This window comes from Apiospora kogelbergensis (genome assembly GCF_038363985.1).
Source record: "Apiospora kogelbergensis strain CBS 113332 chromosome Unknown utg000005l_segment0_segment0, whole genome shotgun sequence".
NCBI classification, from domain to species: Eukaryota; Fungi; Ascomycota; class Sordariomycetes; order Amphisphaeriales; family Apiosporaceae; genus Apiospora; species Apiospora kogelbergensis.
The window spans coordinates 1,176,710-1,198,241 of NW_027117422.1; the positions used below are offsets into that span (position 1 = coordinate 1,176,710).

The window sequence follows — 21,532 nt, forward strand, 5'->3', positions numbered from 1 at the left end:
TAACAGTCGCTCCGTAAAATTTATTGGATGACATTGTCCGAAGAGGCCAAGGTTTGGCCTATCCTGTAAGTCCTGGCGTAATTGACATCAGGTGTTGCTTCGCCTCCCTATTACTATGCTGCCATGAATAAACTAGATAGCTATATTCGAAAACAGAAATATCAATTTAATCCAATGTATTTCGCTCAGATCAAAACCCATGAAAGAAGGCAATGTATAATTTGTGATATGCAGAGCAAGGTGATGACAGCATATCATGTGACTGCGTGTACAAGATGCTATCGTGACTTCATATGGTATTCGACATGTGAACATATTCTACAAGCATCCGACCGCTCTTCGGTGGCTTTTGTGGTAGTATACATGTATTGAATTACCCCTTATCGTACAAAGGATAATGCTTGCCCTCCGACTCCTCTATTCTTTGCTGGCCACCCATGATAAGACGCCCTCTGAATCTTTGGTCGTTTTCCGATCGAGTACCTCCTCGACAATGGTCTTGATGCCCTGTCGGCCCCTCTTCCTTTGCACAAACTCACCGACGACCTGCTTCCGGGTCGCCGTGTTGTCCTTCACGAAGAGCTCGATCTCCGTCTCCGACGGGGATCCGACGTAGGCGTGGGGGTACTCAAAATAGCTGTGACGATCGACCAACAGCCGCAGCTTCTGCGCGTCCGCCTCGCTGGTCTGGAAGAAGGGCTCCGAGATGGCACCGCCCGCGGGCACTTCTTCCAGCGAAGCGGGCTGCCAGACGGGCGTCCTCCGCGGCTTCTTGAGCTGGGCGTTGACGCCCTCGACGAAGTCGGGGTGCTGCATGAAGCGCGCGGCAATCTGGTGCTCGCGCTGGAACGTCTGATCGATGTTCCAGTCACGGCCAAGCTGCATCTGTCGCAGGGCCACGTGCACCGCGGTCGGGGAGCGCTGGTGGAGAGTGGCCAGCGTCTTCTCTGCCCACTCCTTGGTGAGACCCTCTTCCTGCTGCAGAGCAGCCATGATCTCGGGCACAGTCTGCTTGCTGAAGCAGCGGTCAATAGCATTACGGATCTCGCCGCCCAGCTTGATGGGCTCCCGGTCTAGAGGCGGCAAGCCGGTGGCGTACTCCTCGATGGTCATCTCGATAAGTTTCAGGCGGAACTCCATGCTGTCGTAGTCCCGGAACCGAAGCTCGGCTAGACGCGACTCGAGGATTGGCAAGCTTGTCGAGTGGAGGTAATGAGTGGCGATTCCGGAGTAGAAGACGTTTGCGCCCTTCAGCCTCTCACTCGTCAAGGCGAGATATGTGCCGACAAAGCCAGGCATCCTAGGGAGGAAGAACGAAGCTCCAACGTCGGGGAAGAAGCCTATCGTCGTCTCGGGCATGGCGAAGACAGTGTTTTCCGTAGCGACTCGGAAGGGGGCATGGATACTGAGACCAACACCGCCGCCCATAGTGATACCATCCATGAAGGAGATGTAGGGCTTCTGATATGTGGCGATGTAGTGGTCGAGCTTGTACTCGAGAGCGAAGTATTCCGTGGACTTTTGCTGGCCCTTGGCGCCTTGCGCATTCAAGTCGGCCAACGCAGCGACATCGCCGCCTGCGCAGAAAGCCTGCCCGGCGCCCTTCATGACCACGACATTGGCCATATCCGAACGCTCCCATTCTACTAAACGGGGAATGATCTTGCGGATCATCGATCCATTGAGGGCGTTGAACTTCTGCGGCCGGTTCAGCTCGACCGTCCGCAGGCCGAGCAGGTTGGTGAAGAGGACATCTTCGGGTTCGTCGCCAGGTAGCTCCTTGATAATCTCGTTCACCTTCGTAGACATCTGCACATCGGGGATAGAATTAGCAGCTGCTTTGTCTGCCACAGCACCAAAAAGCTACTGCGCCCGCGTACGTACCTGCGCCCTGGGTGCAATGCGCGGGTCGAGGATCTTAGCTTTCAGAGGCATTCTGCATCGGAAGGGGTGAGAGGCCGTCGTAGCGGCAGACCCAGCCCGGCTAAAGAGGACCCGGAAAGACATTTATAAAGGAATGGAGAGAGACCTCAGTGCGCATGGGAATGTGGTATGGCGTTGCGCATCAGGCGAGGAGGGGGGGTGACGGAGGTGGTCGGGCAACCGAGGTAAAGTCTTTGATTCTCAACTCGGCGAAGCGTGGTATCCCATAATATCCCGAATACCTTGGGGGGTCGTTTGGCCTGCATCGAAGCCTCACTAGCCCTCTCGGCCTAAATTCTTCCAATTGAGCTGCTGCTCCAGGATCTGACGGAGGTTCGGTCGGTCGCGAATGGGCGTTTGGACGCCCCACCCCAAAAAACCACGGATAGCTGGATACCTAGCTGGGCCCTCGGTGAGCCACCAATCAGACGCAAAGCCTCAGCGGCCCAGCCCAGTCCCTCCCCGAAGCTTTTCGAGATTTTGGTGCTGCAACTGGCAGTAGCTCCAGGCTCGCTCTCCTACCTCTCAGCCTTGCGAGTTCGCGATCAAGTCCCACGCTCAGCAACTCTTCCAAACCACCACCTACCCACACACCAGCACCACCACCTCAAGATGGCGGACGCTAAGATTCAGTGAGCATTACCATAACACGTCAATACAGCTTACGGAAAAGCTGATCCGTTCTCTCTAGGGACCTCCTCACCAAGCCTCGCAATGAGTTGACGTACGTACATCCACCGACCGCCAATCCAGCCCGAACCAGCTGTTGGATCGCTTCGCTCGACTGCCCTCGGGCTTGTACTGACACGACATGATAATCACAGGGAATACGAGATCCAGCAGCTCGAGGAGCACGAGTTCAGCGCGGGACCCCTATCGATCCTCCAGACGGCGGTGCGCAGCCACACACAGGTGCTGATCTCAATCCGCAACAACCGCAAGCTCCTGGCGCGCGTCAAGGCCTTCGACCGCCACTGCAACATGGTTCTCGAGAATGTCAAGGAAATGTGGACGGAGACGCCACGTCTCGCTAATGGCAAGAAGGGACGTCCCGTCAACAAGGATCGGTTTATCAGCAAAATGTACGTTTGTTTATATTCGTGTTATCCCACACCGTTGCGGGTAAACGAAAAGAGACGGCCCAGTTGCTTCTCTCTGGGATGCAATCTTGATCTGCCTGGTCGGGATTGCCGAAATACGCGTGAGAGAGCGGTTACAGCAGACGGCTAACTATCAAAACTACAGGTTCCTGAGAGGCGACTCTGTTATCCTGGTACTCCTCAGCTAAGGGACTAGTTGGAATATGGTCAGGATAACTCGCTTAAAGGAGAAGCGCGTATGAATGGGATGAACTCATTGGCACTCTGTATGCCAGGCGTTGGTATGTTGGATTTCCAGCGGAGACAAAAAAAAGACCACAGTTTGCAGAAAGCTCTCCGTCAGCCGACCAGGAGAAGAAGAAGAAGTGCATGGAAATCGTGCTTGACGTGATAGCAAGGCCGACAGAAGAAAGGCTAGAAGCGGGCATACAAAAGCTGCATTTACAGGAAGCCGCCGCTACGGGCGGTTGATTAAACCCAGAATAAATGGGGGATGAAGACATCGCTGCTGCTAAGATACCAATAACATCATTCGTGCTCAATAACCTACACATTCTTGCCATTTCTCCGGGACTAATTTATACATATGCTTGCTTGACGCTTCATTTCAGATCGTATCCCACCCTTCTTCGGAAGGCATCAATCCAGCCAGGCCGAGGAAGAAACACGCCAGGCCCCAAGCTCCAGGGTCCGGGACCTCCTCGTAGCCACTGCCTCCAATGTAGACTGTTCGGCCCAAACTAGCCTTCATACCTTTTGTGCCCAGAGCAGCATCCCTTGAGGCCTCAGCCGCCTTCTTCAGGTCGCCCGTCTTGCCCAGAACCTCGACGAAAGGGTATAGGGCATCAACGAGTGTGCGATCGCCAGGTCTAGCCGGAGTGTACTTGGACAAAGCCTCGCAGCTTTGCTTCAGGGCACCGGTCCAGATCTTAACGTCTGTTGCGTCTCCAGGAGCGAAGGTCTTGAGCGAGTGCACGAGCGCGTTCAGGAAGATGGAGTAGATGGCGCCTGAGGTGCCGTCCATGTCCATCTCTACCACAGAGACGATGTTGGCAAGATCAAGGATAACGTCGCCAGTCAGCTTTGTCTTGGAGAGATGGTTGAGAATGCCTTCGGGGGTTAAAAGTGTCAGCAAATTAGAAGAACAAGTAATCGATCGATGAGCTTACCTTCGGCGCCCCTCTTGAGGCCAATGCCGCAGTCTCCATCACCTACCACCGTGTCGTATCTTGTAACGTCCGGCTCGACGGAAATCACAGCCTGGAGACCGGCAGTCAAGGCCTCTTTCATGGGCTCCGCATTGATGTTCAATCCGCTCGACTTGGTTTCTCCTCCAAGAGCCGTATTATCATCTCTAGTCGCCTCATTCTTCGCCTCCCATGTTTCCTTCCGGATGGGGGCCGCCCATCCCGTCGCTTCGCAGGGGTCGTCCAGGAGCTGTATCATGCTAGGGCCGCCGATGTCCGTGTTCACCACGTTCAGGAGAGAAATGCTGAAGCCCAGGCCGTTGAGGCTGGTCATGTAAGTGCCGCTGAGGACGCGGACCGGTCGGATGCCCCACTGCGCGCCAAGCTGCCCTACGACCTCGGCCGTGATGCCGCCGAGCTCCAACGGGCTGACACCGCCAAGGTTGTTGACGAGCAGCACCACCTCGTTGGAATTGATGTTGAGGAAAGCGCGGTCGGCGTCGCTCTGGTCCAGCAGCTGCGACAGCATAGTCTTAACCAGCTCTGGGAGCTGCACTTTGGCGCGCCCCGAGCCGGGCTCGTTGTGAATACCCATACCGACCTCGACCTCGTCGAAGCCCAGACCGTCCTTGGACTTGGGGTCCGGAGGCGCGCGGCCGGGCACGTGGACGTGCTCGAGACTGGCGCCCACGCTCACGAGGTTATTTGCGACCAGGCGGGCTACCTTGGCGACCTCCTGCAGGCTGCGGCCCTGCGCCGCGAGTGCGCCGGCGATCTTCTGCACGAGCACGGTGCCGGCGATACCACGGCGGCCGACCTTACCGCCCCTTGGCGCGGCCCACACCCACATCGTCGGCGACGACGACCATGTCGACGTCGAGCCCCGCGGCCTTGGCCTTCTCGACGGCCATGCCGAAGTTGAGGATGTCGCCCGTGTAGTTCATGACGACGACGAGGGCGCCGCGGCCCGTGTCGACGCGGCCCATAATGGCCTTGCGCACCTGCTCGGCGCTGGGGCTGGCGAAGATGGTGCCCGACACGGCCGCGGACAGCAGGCCGGCGCCGACCATGGCGGCGAAGGAGGGCTCGTGGCCGGCGCCGCCGCCGCTGATCAGGGAGACCTGGTGCTCATCTCTGTTGTTGCTTCTGTCGCCGACGGGCCGGCGGTACAGGATCTTGTTCTCGGCGTCCAGCGCCACGGACGGGTTGGTGTAGGTGACGGACTGCAGCGCCGCGTTCACCAGCGCCGTGGGGTCGTTGATGAAGTGCCTGGCAGACATTGTGTGCGGTGTTGTTCTTGCCTATGCGGGGGAATCGTGCGGGGAGGGATGTTGGGGTAGCTAACAAGTCAGAACGAAACAACAGACGGAGTGCATGGAGATAGGAACGAGGAGGAGGAGGAAAAGGGCGAGGCTTGGTGCCCCGAAGTTAAATGGTCTGTCTGAAAATTCAAACACGGTGCGGAGATGGAGTCGCCTCCCTGGACGAAGGCAAGCCTGGGGCGAACCGGAGCCAAGGCTGTCCCATTGCTCAACGTTTGTTCGAGTGACGTTGAGGGCGCCCCCGTCATGGGGGGGAATGGGGAACTACGTCCGGGGGTGGGGTGGACGGATATGTGGGACGCCCGACCATCGGCAGACTATTGTGGGCTGCAGTCGCCATCCCCCGTATCCAACTATTGTTCTCGTGTTCTACATACAATGGGTCTCCTCGGCCTGACGGTTCATTTTCCTCGCTGCAGACATCGTGGCTTCAGCACCCATGTATTTTATTGCATAATGCCCGGTATCACGGAAGTGGACAGCCCGGAAATCGTCCGAGGATGCCGAGGGTGAAGGTTCGTGCCAGATAGCTGATCTCATTATCACCTCACAGTACTGGAACTCCGGCATTTGCCAACAGTGCCCATGGAGTCCCAACTGGGGAATTTTACCAGTTGAGTCGAATAATACCTAGGGTTTACCCCGTTTTGCCATCACAAGAAGACAATACTTGGTGGGCCAGATCAGCAATCTCCACGGCGGATAGCCGCTTTGTGGGATCGAGCTGCACCATACCGCCGACCAAATCCAGTGCTATGGTTTGCGTGTCTGCACCGTGGCCCTCTGCCACCAATCGATTCTCGATGCTTGATAGATATGAACCGTCCCCTTTTTGTAGGCTATTCAGCGTGTCAGCCCGCTCCATCACTGTCCCAAACGGACATAACATCTCCACCAGCACAACACCGAGAGCAAATATGTCGAGATGAACCCCGCTGTTGCGTATGTTGTCCCATTTTGGTGGTCGGTATAAGGCAGTGCCAACATCCTTGGAAATTCCGAGTGGTTCGTGGTCGGTGGAGTCGCGATATATTTCTTTCGAAAGTGGCGGTATCTCTCCGTGCGCAAGCTGTGTGACCAGGCCGAAGTCTCCTATCCGTGGATTCAACCACCTCCCGCAGCTTTGTTCTTGAGTTGGGCACGAGCAGCATGTGATGTCGCAATAACCCCCTATACATTCGGTTTCCAAGGCTGACAGGAAGATATTGCCCGGCTTGATATCCCGATGCACCATGCCCTTGCTGTGAATATACCGAATACCGGCGAGTATAGCGAGGAGAATGCGCAGTGACGGTACTAGGTGGAAGCAGTGTCTGGGACTTCCATTTCGGCTGGGTGATCGCGAAATGTACTGCGCCAATGACATTGGGTACAGTGACATCTGGATGCAAAGCGTATGTACGTTGGCATCGGATGTTTGACGTGCACTACTACCGTTGTTCATAGACCGTGATCTGTCATCTGTGAAGATGTCACTGTCGTTCGTAGCCGATTTGGTCTCAGTGAGTTCCTCCGTGGAATTATCAGACCATTCGGGGCCTGCGTTGTACTGTTGCACCTGACCACTGCCCAGTGATGGGGTATCTTCGCCGAAGACTACACCGTAGCTGGCCGACTGATCAGCATCGGTATCGCCATCGGCCTCGTCTTCGCCTAACGAGTCCAACCCCCGGTCGGTAGTCCAGTAGGAGTGGCCCATCAGGCCTATCATTTATTGAACGAATCTGCCCTTGGGAGCCTGCAAAACGTGTGGTTTACTTAGCTTGATTCAATGGCACATAAAGCGATCATGAGAGGGACTTACTTTGTGAGTCTGCGGTCACGGGGAACTGCTCTGGCTCGTCAAACCAAGCCTGATGATAGCGGACAACATTCGGATGATCAAGTTTCGCCAAGGCTTGGGCTTCCTTTAGAATATGGCTCAGCTTCTCATGATTTCCATCGCAAAAAGTCTTCCAAAGCCTATCAGACAGCGCGATCTTCTTCACCGCGTATGTGGACTGATCAAGGGGGCTGTAACACCGATAGACCTTGCCGAAGCCGCCTTTGCCGAGAAGAGAAACTTCTTGAAATGATGAGCTATAGTGACTTTTGCGTGGATGTGGCTGTGGCTGTGAAAGCTGAAGGGAATTAGTGGGAAATGGAAGGATGGCGCGCCCCTGGAATGGTTGAATGGTCAAGTCTCGGAACTGACTGACAAGGCCGGCCGGCGTGTTTGGGGCGCCGGCCAGACTGGTGAGGCTGTCAAGACCTGCAATGTACTGAGCCCGGGTATCTCGAGACGTATCGGATGCGGCCGGAGAGGGTAGAAGCTTGTTCGACGATAGCCTCTGGGTCGCCTCGTCATACAGTCGTCGTGCCAGTGGTTGTATCTCTGGAGAGTGCCGCGAGTAATTTGGACTGCCAGCAGGGGCGGTAGAGTTATATAGTTCGGCAGCCAAAGTCCGGAAGTGGTCTTCGAGTAAGCTGGCGATAATCAGGTCACGGTGCTCGCCTCGGGTAATACCAGCAGCGATACCTTGGCCCTCGGAGAAATTGTTCTCTGTCGCCCCGGATGAGACGCTCAAAACCTCCTCTTCATCTGTGGAGGTTGAGGACACCGAGGTATCCTTCACACGTCGGCTCATTGAACCACCGTCGGAATCCATCTGAGTAACTTTTGGAATGGTGGGCATGAGACAGTGTTGTCGCGGTGTCGCGAAAAAGCCACTTTCGATCCACCGGTTATAAAAGCCAAGCTGCACAGGAGTTCCAACTTCAGCATCAGCGATTTGTAATGTCGCCAAGTGAGCCACACCTCATGCTTAAAGAGGCGGGATCAAAAACTGATATAAGTAGACGAGATGCGGTCAGCAGTAATATGGAATACTCAACGACAAAGAGTACATCTGCCACACATTCATTAGCTTGGGATGCTCGACTTGGAATTGATAATTGTGATATTACTGGGCTGACCACTTCACCTCTGTTGCCTTGTTGTCCAGTTCTGAGCACCGTTAGCAACCTAAGTACAGGTGTCAAGCTTGTCCAGAGTTATCTTCCAACCCATAAACTTCCATCTCTTTCTATGGCCAGTCGTGTCGTTCTCATTTGGCCAACACCATCAATAGGCAGGCCTTTGCTGGGGCAACTACCGAGCAGCTTGAGTGTGACGTTTCCCTTTTGTGTGAGCCTGTATAACCTATGCTCTTGAGTAAAGAAAGAACAACCCAATCAGCCTCTTTGACAAGTCTAGAAGGGAATTGCACGGCATCATCTCGACAAATGGCAATCACTTGTCACATTGTCCTAAAATAGGCCTTAGTGGTCTGTGCGGGGACCACTAATGGAGTGAATTCAAGTTTAATCATAACTCGCTGTTTATATCACTTCAACCCTCGTGGACTAACAGTCTAGGTATTACGGCCTAGTTTGATGACTGCGTAATCAGTCACATATTCAAATGGAAGTTAACTAATTCGAAATACCTGGTTGGTGTTTCCAGAATATTGAGACTCTGGACGTCAATCACAGGCTATTGGAGGAAATACTATAAGCTGACCAGACTGGCCATCAAGACAAGAACTTCCGTGAACAATACGTGGCGTTTTAACCATGGGACTATACTATCCAGCCCCCCTAGCCTCAGACCTGCCAGCTTCATAGTACAGGCTCAGATCCCCAGGTTGCAAGTTCAATGAACCTTAGCTGTGATACCGTCTTCTTCGGCTGCTTCCGTCTTCCGTCCCATCTTATGGACTATGTACATACCCGGGCAGCGTTTATGGCAAGGAGGGGGGAGGGGACTGCATAAGCCAGCGACACATTTTTAGGCGCAAGCAACCCCACCCCCACCTTTAAATTCATTGATCGGAATATTGAGTCACTGGCTCACGTCAATCGGCCATTTCGCATCACCAGAATTAAAATAATCGTAGTGCACTACGCAACGTATCCGCGACATTCTTGCTTGTGATACTTCCTAGACCAGGCTAAAAAGCACCGTTGAATATTGCGAACATCGATCCAATACATCAGAGCCCCCGGTATGTCAACCGAACAAAACGGGGCGCCTGTCGAGGCTGCCCCCAAGCCTTCATCGGCTCCCAAGGAAATTCCCAAGGAAGCTCCCCTGAAGAAGCTGCGTCCGCCCAGAACGAGAAAGCGAACAAGGAAAAACCAGCTGGAACAGAGGCAAAGGCGAACACTGCAGAGTCAAAACCAGCCGACGCGACAGGGGACAAGAAGTTGACGGGCGCAGAGCTGAAGGCCAAGGCCAAGGCCGAAAAGGCAGCTAGACGTGCCCAGCAGAAGACGTCCAAGGAGGTTGCCAAAGGGGAGGCTGCTGTCTCTTCGTCGCCAGCTCAGTTGGGGCCATCGGCTAGCGAAGTCAAGGCAAAGGGCAAAGGAAAAGATGGCGCATCAGCAGCTGCCGGTACCGCCAGCAGACCCGGTTTGCTCAAGGCACCACCCTCCGCTATTGTCACAGAACAGAAGATCCAGATACCAGAATGCTTCAGCCACCTCTCCATGGCGCGGCGCATTCCGATGACACAGGCCGACAAGGACGTTCATCCGTCAGTTCTGATGCTCGGCCAGCAAATGGCAACATTCACAATTGATGAAAGCACTACACGATTAAAGGCTACTATGCTGGCTTTCAGAAAGGTATATGACTTGCCGGAACTTTTCGTACCATGTTCATCTGCTGACCTTCTAAGGTGATTGAATCGTACAACACACCTCCCGGAAATGTACTGGCACGCCACTTTACTCCCCATGTGCTCAACATTCAAATTGAGTACCTGACCGCATGCCGACCCATGTGTTTCTCCATGGGAAACGCAATCCGGTGGCTCAAGTTACAAGTCAGTAAGATAGATATGGATGCGAGCGAGGACGAGGCAAAGAAGGACCTTTGCCAGGCAATCGACATTTTCATCGCCGAGCGAATCACCGTTGCGGACGAGTACATTACAGAGCAGGGAGCGAAGCACATACAAGATGGCGACGTTGTTCTCGCCTATGGCCGCAACACGCTGGTAGAGAAGACCATTCTGTACGCTCACTCGACCGGCACAAAGTTCTCCGTAATGATTGTGGACGACCCGTATGAGCGGCTTGGGCAACAACTGGCCAAAACCCTGGCAGGCGAAGGCATCAAAGTCTCATACTCGGGAGACTTCGGTGGGTTGCGCAGTCACATCAGACAAGCAACAAAGGTGTTCTTTGCGCCTGAGGCCATGTTCAGCAACGGCTCTATGTACTCGAGAGCCGGGACTTGTGATGTTGCCATGGTAGCCCAAGAGCTTGGCAAGAGAGCCATTGCTCTTTGCGAGACCATCAACATCACAGAACGAGTCGCCACAGACTCGTTGACATATAACGAGATCGATCCCGAGAGATCATCAGCTGCCGCATTCCGTCTTATGTTTGATGCGACACCAGATAAGTACCTCAGCCTACTGGTTACGGAGCTAGGAAGTGTCCAGGCGAGATCAGCACCAGATCTGCTGCGGAAATTAGAAGAGTTCAACTAGGAGGCGACCCTTCTAAATTTACTTCAGGCGCAATCACGGCATTCGGGAAAAGGACGGCGTGTATCGAGGGCGTTCGAGTTGATTTTATCACCCAAGTATAGACAGGGCGATGCTTTGCTGGCTCGGAAATGACTAAACGAAGCCTTATGAATGGGATGCTTTCCTCCGGGCTAGACGCATAATTGATTGTTATAGAGGTTTGCATCACCCCTTATATCAATTACCTAGAGAGACAGTGCGGCCAGCGAAGAATACACATGATAAGGCACACATCACCCTATGATCGATGAACTGTCGCCTGCTTCAGTGCACATGTGATTGCCCAGTGGGCGCAAAGGAGTGATTTTAATACCTCGCGTAGTGAACCAACTCTGCATTCAGGCTTCGCCTCTTCACTCGACTATTTCAGTATACTGACGACGCCTGGCTTCTCCATGCAAGTACCAACGCCTGACACAGTCTTCTAGTCTCAAGCAATTGGCACGACTATATCAATTGTAATTCACGTAAAGCCGTGTCAGATTCCTTACGGAGCTTGCTATTTTGAGATATAACCTCTGCTGATTCCCGGAATCTCTTCGATGTTCAAAACGACATCTCAAAACCGGGCGCCCAGCAATGGGTCTGAATATTCAATCTTTGCCAGTGCGAAAACATCCACGTCCATGGGAAAAGATCGTGGATGTCGATATACGTCCGAAGACGTAATCTGGCATTAAGGGGAAGGGGGAAGAAGGGGAAGAATAAGCAAAGGAAATCAGCGTCGGAGTTGTCAAGCTAGATGAATGACACACCCAACCTACGACCACACTGCCAGAGCCACACGCCCGCAACTTGGAACGAGCTGCTTGCTTGCCGTGGAATGTGATATTCCACAATCTCATTGATTGCCACTTTCTCTCTCTTGATATGTACACCGTCGCAACCTGTAGCAACTTTCGTCATCATCGCGCATAGCAGAAACCATTCGTACCCTTCTTTCGCTCATGATTGCTCGGCCTCCCGCTGCGCCCGGCGCGCACGCTTCTCGAGGATGATCTGTTTCCGCTCGTTCAGGATGGCCTGCTGCCGCTCGTCGACGCCCTGTAGCCAGTAACCGAAGCTGGCACCCGCGCCGGCGAAGACGGGGTACGCCCAGAGCGAGCTGCGGTTGAAGAAAGGTCGCATCTCGAGACCGAGCTGCCAGACTCGGACGGCGACACCTGTGAGGGGCGAGGTGAGGTTAGATACGTTCTAGCGCCACGAAACTACAGCAATTGCGAACAGGAAACGGCAAGCGCTTTGCCATGCTGGAGCACTACGAGTTCAGGCCGAGAGCCGCGGATGGGGGGAGCATCATACCGAAGCCGGACCAGAAAAGAACTCTGTGAACCATTGTGAAGGAGTGGAGATGGTATGCGAAGCCTCCAATGGGCTGAGGATTGGGGTCGTTTTCAACTTTTGGCTGCTTGTTATCAAGGCCCTTCAAATGGCCTAGCAGCGTCGTGCGATTGGTGTTGCTCGACCTGACTCAATTGGACGTTGCTGGGAAGTCGAGCTCGGGTTGAAGCTTTCCGGACGTGATGAGGCTCATTCTAGTTCCATTACACTGGGAGGTCGAAGCTGCTTGCTGGTGATTATTAGCCGGAGTTCTGCCAGCTGGCTGCATAACTGAATAACTGATTAGGTACCTCACCTTAGGTACTCGGTAACAGAAACCCCACTACTCCGTACCCCCAAGATTAGATAGCAGGTCGCGCCTGGAACTCTGTAGCGTGTTTGAATCCTGGTCGCCTGGGAGTTCATTGCCAATCAACTGCCAAGCACATGCGGAATGGGAATTTCATCCCCAAGACTCAATAGGCTGTCAATCAGTTCATCGTCTCATCTCACATCACCCCACGACCTGTTCTTTCCTCACAACTAGTCGTTGCATGTTGATTTTCCTCACAAGATAGGTAGTTGGATCTCTTGCAACATCTCCATGGTACCAGCCAACTATTAAATGTTGACGGCTTCTGGCCTACTTTCGCCATAATTATGGCAGCATCCACGGAGCAGACGTCTCTTGCGGCCACATTGACCTCACCGGCAGTCGCGCGCAAGTTCAAGGCATCGGACTTGCCCCTCACGTCCGCTACGCGATCAGCCATAGAGGGTCTCGCACATGGCTTCAAGAAGAAGGGTGGCTACGATGCCATTCGCAAACAAGTCTGGGAGCAGTTCGAAGCTAGCGAGTACGAGAAACAAGTCACCAAATCCATTCTCGAGGTCGCCGAAAAAGAAGTCGAACGCAACCCTTCCCAGCTGCTCTCGCTTGACCGCCGCAAGGCGGCTGCCCTGATCGATGGTGCTCTGGACCGATCCGGCGTCTACCAGAAGGCCGAAGAGGTCATTGACCAATTGATCGATGCGAAAGCCATCGAGGAACGCATCCGCGACCTACGCAAGGCGGAAATCGGCGAAGAAGCCGCCCTGGCGGAGCAACAGCGCGGCGCCAAGACAGACGAGGACTACGCCGAAGATGCATCTCAGAAATTGGCCGAGCGCGAGAAACTGAGACGGGAGCTCAAGGAAAAGGAGGAGCAGATCCAGGAAGAGAAGCGCAAGATCGAGCGCGAGGAAAGAAAGAAGCGGGAGCGGGAGCTTGAGAAGCTCGAAGCTAAACGCATCGAAGAACGAGAAGCACGCCGGCTGGAGAGAGAAGCCAAGGAAGCCGAACGCGAAAAGCAACGCCAGAAAGAGCGCGACGAGCGCCGGGCCGCACGAGAGAAGGAGCGCGAGGAACGGGATAAAGAACGTGACAAGGAACGAGAGACCAGGAGACTCGAGCGAGCCAGAGAGGCCACCGACCGAGACAAGGACCGCGACCGGGAAAGAGAGAAGGCGAGAGATAGGCCAAGGGAGAAATCTCGAGATAGATCTCGTCATCGAGACCGCGATCGACGGGACCGTAGTCGCAGCCCGCGCCGGCGAGACAGCAGAGAGCGACGCAGGAGAGATTCGTCGCGCACGCCTAGAGACACAAAGGAACGCCGCAGGCCCGAGGAATCCAAGAAGCAACTATCAAAAGAGGAACTTGAGAGGATTGAGCGAGATGCCCTGGCTGATCTCTTACGCGAGAGCAATGGCAACACTGAGAAAGCACCCGAGATTGAAATCGACGAAGCCCTTGCGCCCCCGCCACGAAGGGTCAAGCCGGCCTCCGCCATCCAGCCACTCCGTCGGGATTCGCCCAAGACAGCAGTGGAAGGAAAGAAGGTACCGGAACTGATCAAGTCTGACTCTAAGGACTCAGTACATCTCCTCAGCAAAGAGACGTCTCAGATTCCAACCGAGACGAAGGATGCCAAGGAAGTCAAAAAGGAGATCAAGATCGATATCAAAGGGCTTAAGGAGCCACTGCCAGCAAAGGACAGCAGGAGCCACTTGGAATCAAAAGAGGCCAAGGCTTCAAATGAGACCAAGGTGCCAAAGTCTACGGATGATCGCCGCGGCAGCACTGCCACTTCTACCCGTGATAGGGACCATGCACGTACCCGTGTCGACGAGGATGACCGAAGGCGGGATCGCCCCAGAGAACGGAGTCGGTCACGGACTAGACCTGAGAGGCGAGAAAGGGAGAGAAGTAGGTCAAGGGATCGCCATGATAAAGATCGCAGAGAGCGCAGAGATCCCAGCCGTACAAGGGAACGATTTCCCTTTGAGAACAACTACCGTCCGGGTGAGAATAGAAATCGCAGTCGGAACCGGTCTCGATCTCGGTCTCGCCGCCGCACTGAGCGTGAAAGAGAACGAAGCAAACCCCGACGGGAGAGGAGCAGGTCTCATGATCGAACCAAAACCAGAGAGCGTAGCCGGTCACGAGTTCGTGAGGATCGTGACAAGCCGCGGGAGCCAAGCCGCTCCAAGACACGCACCGAGAGGCGTGAGCGGTCCCGGTCACCGCGTCCTCGTACGGAGAGGAAGGACAGAAGCCGCTCCAGAGTGCGCACCGATCGCCGCGAGCGCAGCCGCTCGGTAAAGCGAGACCGCAGTCGAGACAACAAAGATCACGATAGATCCCGTACTATAGGTGAGCTCCGTCGAGAAAACCGCGACGCCCGTCGCAGTCGGTCACGATCTCGTCCAGGAGGGACTTCGAACAAAACATATGAGGTGCAACTTACTGACGCTGAGGCATGGAAAGAAAATGAAATCAAGAGACGCGAGCAAGAAGCAAAAGCGTATTTGGCAGCCCAGCGTGAAGCCCGAGAAAAAGGTCTACCCGTTCCTGGACTGGAAGAGAGACGCAGCACCGATGACCGCTCCCCCGACGCCAAACGCAGCCGCGTCCCGGAAGAAATTGACCGCTACCGCCCTGCTGATCGCGAGCGAGATCGCGGCGACAGAGATCGGCCAGTGGAACGCGAGCGACGCGAGAAGGACAGCTACCGGGAACGAGACCGCAGTCGGGGGAGTCACGACGAGACGATCGGCGTGATAGGGACCGGGACAGAGATCGGGACCGGGACCGGGAACGAGATGCTCGACCAGAAAGGCGACGGAGCAGATCCCGGAGCCGCCGCCGGGACCGTGACAGAAGCAGGGACGGCCGGCGCGACCGAGACAGGGGAGATCGAGATCGCGACGAGAAAGAGGCGCCACGCAGTAGTCGCCGGGACCGGAGCACGGAGTCGTCTCGACGGGATACTGCCACCCGGCGGGCAAGAAGTCGCGACCCGGTGCATGACCGCAGACGCAGCCGGAGCCCGCGTTAGAAGCCGCGCCCTTTGCCGAGCTCTGCCGTCAGTGGTGGTGGCGGCGACTTCTTTCGACCCCCGGGTCGCAGACCTGCAGGAGAACAGCAACTCATTATTAAACACGGTGTCAAGCTTCGGCGTTTTCCAATCTAGCTAGCGACGGCGTTTCAATGTGTATGACTAGTACCCTTAGGGATAGGGAGGCATGTACTGTTGTTGCTGATGCTCATGACCTGGCATGGTTATCACTGAGACAACAGACTTTTAATTCTCGCTGGCAGCAGTTATGCCCGGCTGATCAATTCACCTTAATGCCCTGCTACCAACACTTCATCCCTATTACGGCATCCTGTTCCAGAGGGAGATAGATTTGTTGATCTTCCGTGTCTAAGTTACAAATCCTCCAGACCCTACCTCTTTTGCGTCAAATGACGGACCAATAAAAGATACCCCCTTTTATAAGCGAGACTTTTGTTATTCCCCATACTATACAGTATATTATTGTGTCTACCAGGCTTCTATACGTCACTCGTGGTCAGTCAGTTCAGAGGCCGATGACACTTAAATGTTTTGGTCCTAGAACATAGACAGGAAGTGTGCAAGGAAGCGAATTGAGAGAGCTAGAATGATATTGTATTGTCTGCCGTTCGTTGAGCATAACGATTTTGCTATGCTGACATAGAAAGGTGATCCCCCAAGGCTTGGTTGCATCGCAAACCGAGTGAGTCCGGGCATGTTTATAAACAAACCGCCCGCCCCTTCCCAATCTGATTCTTTTTCTCTTCGCCCCTTATAGTCTCTCAGGAGTTGCACCTCTTCACTCTATCACGCTAGAGAGGTTACAACCCGTATGAAGTGGTATCATGAGTAATGAGGTACAAAATTCGCCTAGTAGAACCCCCATTACCTTGCCCATCGGTTCCCTTGTCACTCCAAGACGAGGAAGCGGACGGGTTGCAAATCCAAATTTCGTTTATGCCCAATCCTTGACTCCGATCCCATGTTTTGGCGGAAAAAGCAAATGCTGTACTTTCAAAAAAAAAAAAAAAAAACTCTGCAAAATTGAAAATTCAACATGCCCTGGCTGTGAATCAATCCATCAAAGTCCTTATACAATCAACTAGCGACTTCGGCGCCCTGCCATATGGCTTTCGCTACGGCTTCGATCCCGGCCAGCCCCTTGGCGAAGTGCGTCGGTGTAACTGGGGATTGGTGGTTGGTTTGGCCTTAGCGTGGCTGCTGAAGCGCCACGACTCCGCGTATTTCTTATAAGGGGTCGCCGGTCGCTTTCTGAGCTGCTCCTTGGGCTCTCGTCCTCCGAGTGTTCGGGGCTTGTGTATTCCGGAGGAGGGTGTGCTTCCTGCCGAAGACCTAACCCAACCACATCCACCACATGGTCCCCTGAGCTTCCCTGTGCGCTGCTGGGCTCTCCCTGCTCATCTGTCGGCACAAGTTGAGCCAACGAGATATCGGTTGGGCTCCGTTGTGGACCTGGGCTCGTGGGAGGCAATATCCTATAGTTCCCGCTTCTTGTTCGTGCATGACCCGGGTCTAGTACTGGGCGGCTGCCATATTGCGAGTATGTAGGACCCCCAGCAGGCGAACCACTATATCCATCCTTACGGCCAGACTCCAGTAGGATGCTTCCTTGTTCGCTACCGTAGGGTGGTGGTGGTGCCAAGCTTCCAGTCATGGGAGCCAATCCCCATTTCTTAACATTTGCCTCGATAAAAACAAACCCAGCCTGACCAAAGTTTACGTGGACAGTGCAAGGGCCGTTAGCACCGACAGACGGGAAGAAGTTAGGTCCCTTGAGACCGTGAACAACATCCTCGAGTTTCTTGCCATTTCGAGTGAAGAAGATAGTGCCTGTGCGAGGTCGATATCCGATGCCAATAACATCGCCTTGAACGAAGGGTGGGCCATATTGTGTGCCATTAAATGGCTGGTTATATCGACGATGGCCCGTGGATGTGTACGCAACTGAGTATTTATGGAATCCTAACCAGATCAGTATCACGCTCCTGTTATCCATTTATGGTTACACATACCTGGAAGCCTGAACAGGGGGTACGGCTTCGTCGCCATGCCAATACTCAGCAATGTGTTGTCGGGCTTCTCGTAGATTTTGGCCTCCCAGTAGTAGACCTCGTTTTGTTTGGGGACAGGCAGGTTGCTCATGACGGTACACTCGGAATCAAAGAACTCGATCTCGGTCCTGGCTTCGACAAAACAGTTGGCGATCTCCAGTTCCGGCTCAAACTCCCATGCTGAGACTCCCTTCTCTTGGATAGCAAGATATTGCGACAGGGAAATATCCGTCTGAATGGACTCGGGCGGGTTGCCCTGGATGAATGCTACAACGAGACGTGTCAGTACGCGTATGCCATGCGAAGTGGGAGCTTGGTTTGCGCTGCATACCTTTTGCTCTCAGGTATTCTGTCCTTTGCATGTCATCCATTGTCTCCAAGGCCTCGGCCTCCTCCCTCGCGAAAGCCTGCTCATCGTCATATTCACCGGGACGGCCAAAGCGATCGAGAAGGATGCGACCCGACGGGGTGTATAAAACAAAGTAAACGATGAGAAACACGAGAGCGATCAGTATGGCCGAGCCAAAAGAGGAAAGCAGCCCTATTATGACGCCGTTCATCATTTCAGGTGGCAACATTGACGATACGGCTAGAAATTGGGGTTGGTCTATTCGCCGGTCGGGGCTTGCGTATCGACGGGTGTGAGGGAAACCCAAAGGGAGGCGAGAGTCGATGCGGTCACCGTCCGGGGTCACTCATTCGGCTGGCGTTTGGATCGAGGACGAAGAACCTCGATGCTTGAAAGTTGTGTGTATGTTGTTGTAGGAAAGTTGATTCGATGTACTCAAAAGCGAAACGTGGGGGGTATCGGAAAGGGAAGGACAAGGTCTCGCCTCGATAAACAGCAGCTAACAAGAAGTAAGAAAAGAAAGGGGAAGAAAAGATGATAAACACGTGTGTGGTGTGGTTTGCGAATTGAATTTGGTAGTCGGAAGAGCCGGTGAGAGATTGGAGAAGGACGAGACAGACAGACGGACAGACGACGTTGGTCCTGTGGTCGCTGGGCTCGCTAGAACAGCGGGTTTAGGATGTTACCTAGGATGGATGGGGTTGTGGTTGGGATCCCGGGCCGGGTTGCTGGAGTGAATGGACTTTGGAATGAGGAGAGAGCAGCTGAACCACCTCAGAACTCTCTCTTTTTTTTCTTCTCTTTCTATTCCCGATCTGCTGGCCTCGCTTCTCTTCCTAGCGCACCTGTTTCCTTTTCCTCTGTTGGCCGCTCGGGCTATGTGCTTGTTTTGTGTCGTGCGTAGACAACCCCAGAATTTAGGCAGTAACCTTGGTGCTTGGTGCTTGGTGCTTGGTGCTTGGTGCTTGGTGCTGGGAGCTAGACTGCTAGAGCAGCGACAGTGCTAGGTTTTGACACAGGGCGCGTGGTGATATACGAAAAGAAAGCGTCCAATTGATGAAGCCCCAAAGATGAAAAGGAATTGGTAGGAGCGAGCCAACAACAACAAATGGTCGCCGAAACAAAAATCGATTTTGACTAGGTAGGTTTTAGAACATGTAAGTATGTATGTATGTATGTATGTACGGCTCGGCTTTGCTTCTAATGCTTCTCTGGAGTCGAAAGAGGAGGAGAGGAAACAAGGAGTCGACTCCCGAGCAGGTAGGCACTTGACTGCTTGAGGAGAGGCAAGATGACGAATGATGGCTTGTCGGGACTGGAGCCAAAACTGGAATGAACATGGGGACTTGGGGTCAGCACACCCAAAACTCAGGTACCTACATGTGTCAAGGTTCGGATGACTGGAGGAGTTGGAGTTGGACTTCGATGTCAGCTGTGTGGTGCTGTGCTGTGCTGTGCCGTGCCATGCATCGGTTACACCAGACACCATACGCAATACTATTCATTCCCTTGCGACGCTGGTGATCTTCCCTCCTCCGCTGGAGCTGGATCGCAGGCCTTGGGCCTTGTGCGGTTTCCGAAATCGTTACAGCGAGACGTCATGTACTTCCCTGTCAGCCGTCTCTACGCAGCTTAGCCTGCGATCCCTAACGGGCGGCGGGGACTTTAAAGTATATGCTATTACTGTTGTAACATCCAAAAGTAGCCCACTGCTGCCCACTTCCCTCATCCTCCCTCAGCCTTGATATCGCACGACCTGGCGCCTGATCCCGGAGAGCCCCCTTGATCGACCAATAACCAATGACGCCGGGCAGACTAGTAGGCGCCCTACCGCTCCTCTTTGCGATGCGCATTGCAATAATCTTTCCAAGGAGGGGGAATCCATAAAGTAGTTTCTGTCTGTCTTTTTGCCATGTCTTATGTATGTATGCATGCTTGCTTTGAACAGCGACTGTCGGCGGGGTGCTAGAGCAGAGGAGCAGAGGCGCATAGGCACGCACACGCAGCAGATCCAACAGCTGTCGAAACAGTCGCATTCTTTCCCCTCAAGATGATCATCGCTTGTCACCACCAACTTAGGTTTCGCGTTAGCTGAGCCCCCATCTCAGAATATCAATCAGCACCGCGCCGATCGTCGCCCATGTCGTGGCTGTCAAGATCCCGCTACACCGCATGCAGCACATGCTGGGACGGAAGTTCCGCCTGTCATGCACGCATACTTTTTCTTGAGGCTGTTGTCGCATGGTAGGATAATCTACGTACCATCTGGCTCTCTCTCTCCCTTTCATGCAATTGTTTCAACCAATGCACAGTACGCGGCCAAGGGTAGGTGGCTTGCTGACTTGTTTCAAGAGCCGCACATCCTCTGTTTCATGGCCTTTTATCTCCCGTCGTATTCTTGTTCTCCTTTTCTGGGGGGGCTATGCTCTCTAGCAGGGACGCAGCAATCAACTACATGGAAGAAGATATTCGTACTCCGTATAAGCCGAGGGTAGGCCGGTTTTACGCCGCGCCTCGTGGTATTCCGTGATGAGGAACATGACAACTCGTAATTTACGTTGACAACTTCCTTCTGCGCGGCATTTCAGCGAAATTGGTCCATCTGCCACGCGTGAACGTACCGGTACCTACCTGACCAGCTGAGCTAACCCCCACTTGCAGCCAAACAAGACTCAAGACTGAATCGATAGACAAGCTATCGTGGCGCATCAATCGTGAATGCATCCAGGCACGCATAAGCATAAACCCAAGCAATTTCCCACCAAACCGTAGAACTCCCTACCACCCGCCATCATGGTTTGTATCCCTCCTCTCGCATTTCACTCCTCCTACATCGGCGCGAGCATCCCGAAAAACAACAATACAGACTAAAACTAACCCGTGCCAAAACCACAGAACAAAGACGGCCACTTCACCCAAGTCCACATGACGCGGGCGCGGGACGCCGACCTGTTCGACGACTTCACGCACGACCAGCTGCCGGCCGACGACATCTACGTGCCGCCGCAGCACCAGCCCATCAACCCCGAGGACGAGGACGACGTGGTCCCGGACCAGCACGCCGCCTTCGGCATCGCCAAGGCCACGCAGAAGCAGCGCGAGCCCGCCTGGCGCGACCTCGGCCTGCACGAGCTCATGAAGAAGGGGCCCAGCTCCGCCCGCGTCGGCAAGGGATCTGTCGGGTCGGGCAGTGCGAGGCCGTCGGGCGCCAATAGTAACGGCGGTGGTCGGGGCATGCCTCGGTGAATAAGCATCTAGCTTTGGCAAGACGTGGGAGAGGCTGGCAGAGTCATGCAGCTGGCATAGACAGACGTTCACATG

At 54.1% G+C, this 21,532-nt stretch overlaps 9 protein-coding genes across 9 annotated transcripts; 4 read left to right on the forward strand and 5 right to left on the reverse strand.

The window, feature by feature from the left end:
* Window positions 1-417: 417 nt before the first annotated feature.
* Window positions 418-1,935, reverse strand: PG998_006959 (mitochondrial 37S ribosomal protein mS47; the record flags this gene model as incomplete). Its single annotated transcript, XM_066873775.1, has 2 exons — window positions 418-1,809; window positions 1,885-1,935. 2 exons carry the CDS (start codon window positions 1,933-1,935, stop codon window positions 418-420), a joined length of 1,443 nt encoding a protein of 480 aa, XP_066729720.1.
* A 576-nt stretch (window positions 1,936-2,511) lies between these two features.
* PG998_006960 (uncharacterized protein) lies at window positions 2,512-3,211 on the forward strand (the record flags this gene model as incomplete). Its single annotated transcript, XM_066873776.1, has 4 exons — window positions 2,512-2,555; window positions 2,615-2,647; window positions 2,748-3,005; window positions 3,169-3,211. The coding sequence occupies exons 1-4, from the start codon at window positions 2,536-2,538 to the stop codon at window positions 3,209-3,211; spliced, it is 354 nt and encodes a 117-aa protein (XP_066729721.1). The 5' UTR covers window positions 2,512-2,535.
* Window positions 3,212-3,630: 419 nt separating this feature from the next.
* PG998_006961 (Dihydroxyacetone kinase 1) lies at window positions 3,631-5,490 on the reverse strand (the record flags this gene model as incomplete). Its single annotated transcript, XM_066873777.1, has 3 exons — window positions 3,631-4,133; window positions 4,193-5,027; window positions 5,059-5,490. 3 exons carry the CDS (start codon window positions 5,488-5,490, stop codon window positions 3,631-3,633), a joined length of 1,770 nt encoding a protein of 589 aa, XP_066729722.1.
* A 679-nt stretch (window positions 5,491-6,169) lies between these two features.
* On the reverse strand, window positions 6,170-8,207 carry PG998_006962 (eukaryotic translation initiation factor 2-alpha kinase; the record flags this gene model as incomplete). Its single annotated transcript, XM_066873778.1, has 2 exons — window positions 6,170-7,236; window positions 7,337-8,207. The coding sequence occupies 2 exons, from the start codon at window positions 8,205-8,207 to the stop codon at window positions 6,170-6,172; spliced, it is 1,938 nt and encodes a 645-aa protein (XP_066729723.1).
* Window positions 8,208-9,559: 1,352 nt separating this feature from the next.
* On the forward strand, window positions 9,560-11,051 carry PG998_006963 (uncharacterized protein; the record flags this gene model as incomplete). The annotated part of the gene is made up of 3 exons (XM_066873779.1): window positions 9,560-9,656; window positions 9,704-10,179; window positions 10,233-11,051. The coding sequence occupies 3 exons, from the start codon at window positions 9,560-9,562 to the stop codon at window positions 11,049-11,051; spliced, it is 1,392 nt and encodes a 463-aa protein (XP_066729724.1).
* Window positions 11,052-12,035: 984 nt separating this feature from the next.
* On the reverse strand, window positions 12,036-12,426 carry PG998_006964 (uncharacterized protein; the record flags this gene model as incomplete). The annotated part of the gene is made up of 2 exons (XM_066873780.1): window positions 12,036-12,253; window positions 12,393-12,426. 2 exons carry the CDS (start codon window positions 12,424-12,426, stop codon window positions 12,036-12,038), a joined length of 252 nt encoding a protein of 83 aa, XP_066729725.1.
* A 644-nt stretch (window positions 12,427-13,070) lies between these two features.
* PG998_006965 (uncharacterized protein) lies at window positions 13,071-15,929 on the forward strand (the record flags this gene model as incomplete). The annotated part of the gene is made up of 1 exon (XM_066873781.1): window positions 13,071-15,929. One exon carries the CDS (start codon window positions 13,071-13,073, stop codon window positions 15,927-15,929), a length of 2,859 nt encoding a protein of 952 aa, XP_066729726.1.
* A 963-nt stretch (window positions 15,930-16,892) lies between these two features.
* Window positions 16,893-18,425, reverse strand: PG998_006966 (SPRY domain-containing protein; the record flags this gene model as incomplete). Its single annotated transcript, XM_066873782.1, has 3 exons — window positions 16,893-17,773; window positions 17,824-18,129; window positions 18,194-18,425. 3 exons carry the CDS (start codon window positions 18,423-18,425, stop codon window positions 16,893-16,895), a joined length of 1,419 nt encoding a protein of 472 aa, XP_066729727.1.
* Window positions 18,426-21,004: 2,579 nt separating this feature from the next.
* Window positions 21,005-21,457, forward strand: PG998_006967 (uncharacterized protein; the record flags this gene model as incomplete). The annotated part of the gene is made up of 2 exons (XM_066873783.1): window positions 21,005-21,007; window positions 21,107-21,457. 2 exons carry the CDS (start codon window positions 21,005-21,007, stop codon window positions 21,455-21,457), a joined length of 354 nt encoding a protein of 117 aa, XP_066729728.1.
* Between the last annotated feature and the right edge of the window lie 75 nt (window positions 21,458-21,532).